Source organism: Acipenser ruthenus, chromosome 31 (assembly GCF_902713425.1).
Source record: "Acipenser ruthenus chromosome 31, fAciRut3.2 maternal haplotype, whole genome shotgun sequence".
Classification (NCBI taxonomy): Eukaryota; Metazoa; Chordata; class Actinopteri; order Acipenseriformes; family Acipenseridae; genus Acipenser; species Acipenser ruthenus.
Window position 1 is genome coordinate 12,562,262 of NC_081219.1, and position 10,574 is coordinate 12,572,835.

The window sequence follows — 10,574 nt, forward strand, 5'->3', positions numbered from 1 at the left end:
GGCATTAAGCAGCCCTGAGAGTTGTGTGGCTTCTATAATCCTGTTTTCGTTCTGTAATGCAGGGATGGAAATAAGACTCCTATTGCACTGCAGGTTCACCCATTCCAGGCTTTACTATGAGCTGGATTAGCCACAGCGTATAGGTAACAAGCTCAAAGGTGTCTTATGAAACTCGTAGTAAACCAGGAATGGATCCAACTGCTATGCAATGGGAGTCTTATTTCAATCCCTGGTAATTAGAAGCTACACATCACTTTATTAATGTAACTGTATTTTTTGGTTACATCAGTTTGCCAGCTTGTTGGAAACTCAGATATATCTACAGTATATTGGAGCATCTATTGGAAATGTTGCGTATGGTTATTTCTCCGTTGTTCGTGTTAGTTTAAGGGTTGTTATTGACAGGCTTTAAGGTACAATTGCACCAACTAGTGTTGATATCACCGTGTAACATTTTTTTTTTTTTTTTTTGGTTCCTGGGTAGTAAGTGTTATTTCCTAATTGCTTATGCCTCAAAAGTATAGAAAATGGCTATTATTCCCCACAAACTTTGCTTTTGTGACCAGGACAGTGATATTTTGAAATGTACCTATTTTCCAGAACATTCCAGATAGATTCAGTGCTGAGTAAACTTGGAGTAACTTCTACAACTTTCTAGAACTTTCCAGTAATATAACTAGTAGTATAAATACAGGGGCCTTAAGCCCACCAGTTCAGTTTAGTTCCAGCTGCCTAAGTGGATACATAGCTGCATTTTTCTGAGATGGCATCAAGGTCATGGGAGACTTCAAAATGGTGGCATTCCTGATGGGTCTCCAAGGCGGTTTTACCAAGTTTCCCTGCTATCTTTGCCTTTGGGACAGCAGGGACACCAAGGCGCACTACCACAGGCGGGACTGGCCACAGCGGACCGAGTTCTCTGTGGAGAGGAACAACGTCAAGTGGGAGCCACTGGTGGACCCCCGGAAGGTGCTGATGCCACCACTGCACATCAAATTGGGCCTTATGAAACAATTTGTCAGAGCTCTAGATAAGGAGTCGGCAGCCTTCAAGTACCTTCAAGACTTCTTCCCTAAGCTGTCTGAGGCAAAGGTCAAAGCCGGTGTCTTCGTCGGACCACAGATAAAGAAGATCCTGGAGTGCAATGAATTCCCCAAGAAGCTCACTAGTAAGGAGAAAGCGGCTTGGAACAGCTTTGTTGCAGTGGTTCGGGGCTTCCTGGGCAATCACAAGGCCGAGAACTATGTGGAGCTGGTTGAGACTCTGGTGAAGAACTACGGCACACTGGGCTGTAGGATGTCCCTCAAAGTCCATATCCTTGATGCTCATCTTGATAAATTCAAGGAGAACATGGGAGCGTACTCGGAGGAGCAAGGCGAGCGCTTCCACCAGATATACTGGACTTTGAACGCCGCTACCAAGGACAGTATAACGAGAACATGATGGGAGACTACGTTTGGGGGCTGATTCGTGAAAGTGATTTACAGTATAATCGTAAATCTCGAAAAACTACTCGCTTCTAAATCTTTTGTAGTCATTTTTGTATTACTTTAGTATAAATACATGTTAATTTGGATTCATATGTTGTTTTTTTCTGACTTTATGTGAACGAAAAGACACAAATTTGCCCGTTTTCTCATTGGAAATAGGTAAATTTCAAAATATCACTGTCCTGGTCACAAAAGCAAAGTTTGTGGGGAAGAATAGCCATTTTCTATACTTTTGAGGCATAAGCAATTAGGAAATAACACTTACTACCCAGGAACAAAAATTGTGTTACATAGTGTATTCAGTACTGTGTCCATTGATACTGAAGAAAAACAAAATGCAGAATGTGATCATGCATCTATAAAGTGGGTGTGTGTGTGTTTTTTTTTTTTTTTTTTTTTTTTTTTTTTTTACATTTGGCCACAGAGGTTCTAGATTCAAAAATGGGAATTTGTAAATAATTCTGCATTCGTCAATTCTGCGCACTGAGCAGCACATTGCGATCAGAAAACATTTTACAAGTTTGTAAATAGCATTACATATCCACGTTTAACTGGGAAACGAAAAATCAAAGTGGTAGAAATATTGTAGAGACTTTGAAAATAAGATGGAGTATTTGATGGCTCCAGCCTGAAGGTTATATTCGTAATGGTAACTGAAGGCAGCTAATGAAATGTCTTAATACTTAATCTCATACTACAAGGAAATAGGCACAAATACGTGATGTTTGGACAGGATCAAAGTACTAGCAATGTACTTATTTTGAATTGTATTCCAGTCCGAGTGTCGTAACATTCAAACAAGCTTTTTAAAATCTATGTGATTAGGTCTTTATTGGATAAGGGCGTCTGCTAAGAAATAAATAATAATAATAATAATAATAATAATATTATTATTAGGCTGTAGATTATCTTCTTGTTGTCAGTGTTGTCACCCAGGAGGGATGTCGTCGGAGTGCTAATTGGGTGAGGAGGCTGCTTACACACATCTGATCCTGAAGAGTGTGCGCTTCTAATGGGAAGTATTGATCGATCAGACGCCGCTAATGAACCACTGCGCAAAATCAGTAATGAACACTCAAAATTAACAACTGTCCCAAGGGCCAAAAAACGACATGTTAATAATGGTACCAAGAAACAGCTTAGCTGCAGAGCGGATGGAATTGTTCTGAGCAAATCCTTGCTACTTTTATATTTAAATTGGAATTGAACAGCATTTTGAAGTGAAGTTACCCACCGCTTGGGCCTGGAGTTAGCAATTCAAAAAATAGTAGATATGACAGAATCACTTTCTGAAGTCTTTTCAACTTCGGCCAACGTTTTCCAGACATTATTTTTGACGGAGAAAAATATTAAATATTTAGCATGATGTTTTCACTATGCTTTATTACGGGTTGCTCTGTATTTACTATGGTGACATGTTATAAGGGTAGATCCACTTAATGAATGAGCTGAAAATACTTGATGCCTGCTTTATTACTGTCAGAGCTGGGTTCATGTGTTACTGGTTTTATATATATATATATATATATATATATATATATATATATATATATATATATATATATATATATATTATATAATATCAACGCCTGCTAGAATTTTTAGCAGGGTCCGTACGTATCAAACAGGATCTTTCTGGAATTGGGTTAATGACACCTCCGAGAACGTGGATTACCGGTGTCTGAGTGTAAGCCCAGAAACCCCAAGTGAGCGGCTTACTGGAGAATTAAAAAAAAAACACACGAGCGAGATAACGAACTGATACCCCTATATATATATATATACAGTCCAGCACTAGAATGCCATAGTCCCGTGCATGGCCCGGCATGGCTAAGACTGATACAATTAGTGTGAAATAAAATTCTGTAATATTCATGTAATATTAAAAGCAATGGAGTAAAGACTGCCTTTTTAAGAAAAGTCATATATTTGTTAACCTCCTGCCAAATTATTCCGCCACTCTTCGATACTGAAATACCTTGATCCCGACAGAGAATGCTGCTGAAGAGATCCCCGGCGGAGTGGACTCTCCTGCGGCTCTGCGGAGAGCTTCTCAAGCACACCTCGGCGCACGGGATCCCCAACGTGTTCCGCGCTGCGCACTGGTGCCGCCGGTTGCTTTGGGCCGTTTTCGTGGGCTTTGCTCTGTGCTGCGCGCTCTGGCAGTGCACGGAGATGGTGCTCAACTACTACAGATACCCGTCCCACGAGAAGATAACCCTAGTGTCCAACACCATGCTGGCGTTCCCCGCCGTCACCATCTGTAACCTGAACAGCGTCCGCTACTCCTCCGTACGCAAGAGCGTCACCATGACAAAGTCACTGCAGGTACAGTTCATCTAACGTTATTTACATACCGGTATGTATGTATGTATGTATGTATGTATGTATTATTATTATTATTATTATTATTATTATTATTATTATTATTATTATTATTAATAAACCAGTTCCTAATACATTCTGACAGCCCATCAGAACCCCTTTTTCTGTCCCGGTTTCACAAGCTTCTCTCCAAGCACTGCTGTCTCGTGTTTTCTTGTTTGATCGCACGCTGCTGATGCCGAGCAGGATCTGGGGTTGAAGCAATCTCACCGCAGGAACAAGTCCTCGTGCTGGAACACCACCTGCCCCGACTCACCGGCCGAGAGCGACAGCTACCCACGCGCCCTCAGGAAGTTTGCCTCGCAGTTCAACCAGCTCTCGGACGAGGAGAAGATCGCAATGGGACACCAGCTGGAAGACATGCTGATCTTCTGCAACTTCCACGGGCAGATGTGCGATACCAGGTAACGGGGGTTCACCGCACGCGTCCCCAATAGCATCTTTTAATATCGCATTTCAAAATGCACGCGATTTTTAAATTAATTTGTGTTCTGTACCACAGAACAATGAAAAAAACACATATTCCAACAATGCAAAATCCAAATGGAACAGTCTTACATGTATAAAGAATCCTATACAGACAAATACATTGCTGTATCCTATGACAGACCACAGTATTGGATTCATTTCGGGCTGTCAGATTCCCGTATTATATTACAGAGCCTTGCATGGTGGTTTTGCAGTTGTATCCAGCCTTTGCCCATGCTTATATACTAGAAGTATTTACCACGCACGCTGTGCCCTGGGTTTCACTATGCTGTTGTTTACCAGGCTGCTAATGTGTACTGTCTGGCCCAGGAATGGGTTTGAATAATGAGGATGCATTTGCTAACTCATAGTTTCCACAGTCGCAATGGGTGCAGAAATTACAGTCATTTCTAAATAATAATAATAATAATAATAATAATAATAATAATAATAATAATAATAATAATAAAGTGGTTAATAATAATTGTGCTGGAATAGTTAATAAGTCTGACAAATTAGAGAACATAATATAAGGATTTTGAATTTTTTTGTATCACTTTATTTTTTTTCCAGCTTCTTTTCTGGATTCGTCAACTATAAGTTTGGAAACTGCTACACCTTCAATTCTCAGAAGACGACAGACATCAGAGGAGCCCCGATCAGTGGCGCGGCTCTGAACACCACCAGGGCTGGCTTCGTGTACGGTACGAGCCGGAATAAACGACATCTTTCCTGTCGGATCACATTGCAACGCCCTGCAGCTGAGAACTGTGGATTGCGAAAACAAACCACCCTCGATTAAACCAAATACTGTAGACTAAGGAAAACGCAATCCACATATTTAAACACCGTGCACTAGAACGCATTTCAAATATACTGCAATATATAGACACGTTATTGCCATTTTAATAAATACATATATTGAACAAAAAAATGTTGTAAATATATATATATATATATGCTAATGTATGTTAATATATTTAAATATACACTGTATATAATCCCTATTGACCATTTCATGCATGGTGACCTCATATGTGGACGAATAAAAAACATGTGGAAGACGCAAATGCATGATGACCTCAAATGGGGATGCCATTTTTTCCCTATATAAAGCAATGGAAATTAAATGCATTCTGTGTTCAGAGCTAGGTTTCTCAAATTTCATGCATGCAATGCCTGCACGGGTTCCATAAATCTGTGCCCGTTCTCTGCAGGGCTGCACCTGGAGCTGTTTATCCAGCAGATTGAGTATGTGAAGGATGTCACTCACTCTGCAGGGATACGCCTCCTGGTCCACAACCACGCGGCCTCGCCCTTCCCCGAGGACGAGGGCGTTAACATCCCGCCAGGCACTGAGACCGACATCGGCATGATGAAGGTGAGCGCGGAGGCGCACAGGTGAAGCCCTGTGAACCTGTGCGACGCTGATAAGCTTCCCCATCTCACTTCAGACAAGTTAGCCTTTAGGAAGGTTTTTTATTTTCAGGTGCAATTTTTGTTTTTGATAGTGGATAGTGATGAAGGAGAATAGGATATTAAACACATATATAAAATGTACATGATGTATAAGGTGACCATATGGCTCCGTGTTCAGCGGGACACTTCAGGCTTTTCAACTCACACACCCAATGCATTCTGGGAAGCGTAGTCCTGCTTCTCTTAAAGGTAAGAATGGTACCTGAGACAGGTGAAACGTACCAGAATGCATTGGGGTTGTGAGTTGAAAACCCTGAACGGTCCCGCTGAACACGGACCCATGTGGTCACCTTCATTGCTCCCAGTGTTTTCCTGCTTTTTTTTCAGGTCCTGATTAAACGGCTGAAGTCCCCTTATGGGAGTCACTGCACCGACGGGGATGGCATTAAAAACTTCTACCATGATGTGTATGGCTCCAGATACACACGGGAGGTAACAGCAGCAGCGCCCTTTCCATGGGCAGTGTTCTGCCCTTCGACACACGGGGTGGAATGCACTCACGCTCTGACCGGGCTGGCTTGATTTTTAAAAACTAGTTTGCAAGTTTCTGATCCAGCATGATCAAAATCAGACAGCAAAGTGTGATGATGATGATGATGATGATGATTAACATAGTAGTAATAGAGTTATCAATTAAAAGCAGAAGGGGGTATCCTGTACTGAATCTAAGTACAGTAAAAACCTGTTTAATCTGGAAATAGTTCAGACTATTTGAACCCTTTTAAAACCCCCATCACAATGTGTGCAGTAGAAGCTCAGTCCAAGCATATCCTGTAATTGAAGTAGCTGATTTGACTGTGCCCTACCCGCGGGACATGTGCGCATTTACAAAACAGACTTCATTACAAACTTAGATGAACTGTACGTTGGTTTTAGGCAGATAAGACTCACAAATCATGCCGGATTCCAGGATAGACAGGCTCCGGATTGTGGAAGGCATCACGCCATTCTTTTCAATAGGGGTTTGATGGGGACGCACAAATTCTACAGCATGCCGGTTTATAGAGGGGCTGGATTAGACAGACTATTCTCAAGCATGTGCTAAAGCGGTCAATACTGTAATGAGGCTGGCATGTCATAATTATACAAACCTGACTGTGATCGCTGACAAAAAAAATAGAAACACCTGCCATAGCATTGTCAGCAGCAGCCGGTAAATCTGCAGAGTGGCGTACAGCGTCATCTCAATTCTGTAATGAACTGTACAAGTCAGCGGTGCTATTTGGGTAATGCATTCATACCAGGGACTGTTTGCACAGAAGCTTGTCCTACAAGCTGTTTTTAATTTGTGTTTGTAGAGATTAGAACATTTTTTGTTTCTTGTAAAATTGAAAAACAAATAATGGAACTGCCTCTCGCTCCCTGCAGTCCTGTAAACGGACATGTGCCCAGCTGAGCATCGTGGAGAACTGTGGGTGCAGCCACTGGGAATTCGCTGCTCCCCCCGACCTCCAGTACCCCAAGTGTAACCTCAGTGCTGTCGGAGTCAGTGAGTACAACGCCCGGGAACTACAATCTAAATGGGAATGCGCTTGGGTCACACGCAAGCCGCAGTAATGTAGCCGTGCTTCTTTATTTGACTCTACCGTGTGTGTTTCAGTGCAGTGCAATTTTTGGCACGGTGGAGCCACCTGCTGGACGCTTTTTGGGGTCAACCGAAATACCAACCCAAAAATAAAGTCAATTAAGCTTTTAGTTTGAACCGTATATATGAGACACAAGGTGCTGTGTTTTCCAAGTGTTTTATTCCAGTCCATAACAAGCTCCTATTTTAAAACAAGAAAAAAAAACATAATTAGGACTAAACTGCAAGTAGTTTTTAAAGCACTCTCAGTGCGTTGATTCAACAGTCTAACATTAATGTTAAAAGTGTGTGTGCAGATAGGGAATGCAATTAGTTTCTTATGTCTTGCAGGTGAATGTGTGGAGCTTTATGGATACAAGTTCGCTCATGGCATGCTGCCTTGCGACTGTCCTCTGCAGTGCAAGTGAGTGAGAGTAGCTGTTGTTTGATTGTATTGCATATATTTAATAAGGAATAACCACCATCAAGCTTTATAGTCCTTAGCCAGGGAACCGCATCTCTGTCCTTGTTCGCTGGTTTTGTTTTAAAGGTAGAGCCAGTAGTTTGGCTGTTTTACCAAGATGGTTTAGTCATGAGAGCTAGCTTTGAGCAGGGTTCACTTACCATCCCTCCTTCTTGTAAACTGCTGAGAGAGGTGAGTCTCTGTTTTCCCCCAGGTTGTTGGATTAGTTCTATTTGCTCTGGAACGTAGAGTTTTCCTTCACAGAGATGCCTTATTTCTTCTGGTATGTTTTCAACCACCAGGCACACAGGAGGGGCTGTTCTTAACCGAACTGGAACTGCAGTTTTGCAATCCAGTCCGAGCGCTGCTTGAGAAAAACAAGGTTTTAAACACTGTGGAATGATGTACGTTTTAGTGCGCTGATAAAATGAAGCTGGGTTCGTTATTACATGACTTTAAAGGTGTTAGAACCAAGGGTGTAAAAAACATTTTCTCACCTCTTATTAACTTCACAGCATCACATTGCTGCAGATCTAATAGTTCTCTGCGATTTCTTTTCGCTGGTTAAGAACATATTCCCTGCTGAGCTAGTGTACTGTAGGCTGGCTTCCTGTGCCACAGGTATTAGGACCCCACCTGAAACACCCACGTGCAGCAAAGTGAGTGGAGATCTCGGACGGGGTTGTAATAGCTGCTGCACAGGGCAGCATGTTTATCCCCTGATCAATGCTACCCTTGTTTTCTTGTTTTTAGAGAGGAGCTGTACCAGCTGACAGTGTCTGGGTCCCAGTGGCCGTCATCTGCTTTCATTGTGAGTCAGCAGCATGCTGAAATGACACAGTTATAGTGCTGAGATTGTATAGTGTGGAGACTGTAATGTTGAGATTGTATAGTGTGGAGATTGTAGTGTTGAGATTGTATAATGTTGAGAATACCATCATGCATTCTCCTGTCTTCTAGGAAAAGTTTTCCAGTGATCTGAGAGAGATGGGTGGTCAGTTGAGTACGATTGCAGACAGCCCTCAGCTAATACGGTGAGTTGAGTGATTGATTCAGGTTTTCAGTTACTATGTCTAGCTGTGTTTCCACAGTTAAACAAACTGGATCCACTATTACAATATAAATAGGGGCTCATTCTGTATATATATATATATATATATATATATATATATATATATATATATATATATATATATATATATATATATATATATACATTATTACATACATAAATACATGGCAATTTGTTTCTTTAATTATAAATATTAACATTGTTTAGAAAGTGCAATTCTGTTGCATTTACTCATGAGAAGTAAGCTGTAGTGGTTTTTATGTCTTCGAATGATCTGCCACGTTGCAGTGCTCCTATGTTTTGTGGTTCAGTATTCGTGTAGCTTGTCCTAATCAAGCCCTGTTTTTCCTGCAGGGATAACCTGGTGAAAGTTGTTGTTTACTACCAGCAGCTGAATTCTGAGCAGATTGAGGAGGAGCCATCCGTCTCTGTAAGTGGGGTTTAAATAAATATAGATCAGCTGATCGACTGAAGGTTCAGCGGGCGTCCTCCGATCCCACGACCGAGCCAGCTTCCTCTCCTACACCCAGGAACTCGAGAGCGGAGAGCCTCTGGAGGACAGAGGCCTGCCCTGCAGGTGTCCGCTCTGAGCTCACTGTACGCCTGGCCAGCAGGGTCCGCTGTAGCGCGATGTGGAGAGACACAGCAGCACGCTGTGTCCTACTGATACGGGACTCTGCATTAGATTAACCATGTGTATTAGTTAAAAAACAAACACTGTGGTAGTAATATACCAATGCCAGCCTCTCCCGACTGTAGTCGTCTTTGTGTTTGCACAAGCCCCGTTGCATTGCTTATCCAGTGCGCTGGCGATCACAGTGTGAGAGAAGCTCTTCAGGCTTCTTTGATCTTTTTTCTAGGAGATCGATTTGATTTCCAGCATGGGAGGACTGGTCGGTCTCTGGGTCGGATTCTCTGTCTGCACGCTGGTGGAATTCTTTGAGCTTTTCGTGGACATGTTGGTCTTCTTCGCCCAGCGATGTCTCTGGAAGGCTGTGCCCAATACCTACGCAAACCCATGCTCTGAAAGAGGGAGAGCATCCTTCACTGGACATAAAACCACCAACATGTAGCTGTGCTGTGCTTTGTTACATTGTAACAGCATTCTTCGTAGGAAATGGAAAATAATAAAGACCATTTGAATGTATTCCTAGTGCAGTAAAAATAGACGAGATAGATATAGATTGATAGACAGATTGATTGATTGGATATGATTGGGTAACAGTAGATATAATGATATAGTTATAACCCATTATTCAATTGTTTACTGTTCTCCCTTGTCTGGACTTATTGTGTTAAAACATCCATTCTTGAGGGAACGTTCTTACCAGAGCTCCACTTGATGGAACTAAACAGGTAATAATGGCTGATCAGAATCTCTGTTAGAATTGGTATCATTCCATCGTTCTGAATAAATAAACCAAATAAAACTCTCTGTGCTGTTTTCATCATTGTCCACGTGTTTAGGTTTGTGTGAGACAGTCAGACAAAGAGACGTACAGGACTCCTAGACTAAAGATAACGGTTTGTATCTGCGTGATTTAATAAAATAACTCCTGCAGTTCTCTGCAAGAGAAGCCAATGAAAGAAACCCGCAGGTGCATCCACGTGTTTACCGGGCGCGGTTCAATGTCATTAGGACAGGGGAACCCA

The 10,574-nt window shown here is 41.9% G+C and overlaps 1 protein-coding gene across 1 annotated transcript; it reads left to right on the top strand.

Moving 5' to 3' along the window:
- Positions 1-3,433: 3,433 nt before the first annotated feature.
- LOC117396719 (amiloride-sensitive sodium channel subunit gamma-like) lies at positions 3,434-10,507 on the top strand. The gene is made up of 11 exons (XM_059005210.1): positions 3,434-3,818; positions 4,062-4,279; positions 4,917-5,047; positions 5,561-5,724; positions 6,150-6,254; positions 7,191-7,311; positions 7,738-7,810; positions 8,603-8,660; positions 8,810-8,883; positions 9,276-9,351; positions 9,782-10,507. Exons 1-11 carry the CDS (start codon positions 3,486-3,488, stop codon positions 9,992-9,994), a joined length of 1,566 nt encoding a protein of 521 aa, XP_058861193.1. The 5' UTR covers positions 3,434-3,485; the 3' UTR covers positions 9,995-10,507.
- The last annotated feature ends 67 nt before the right edge of the window (positions 10,508-10,574 follow it).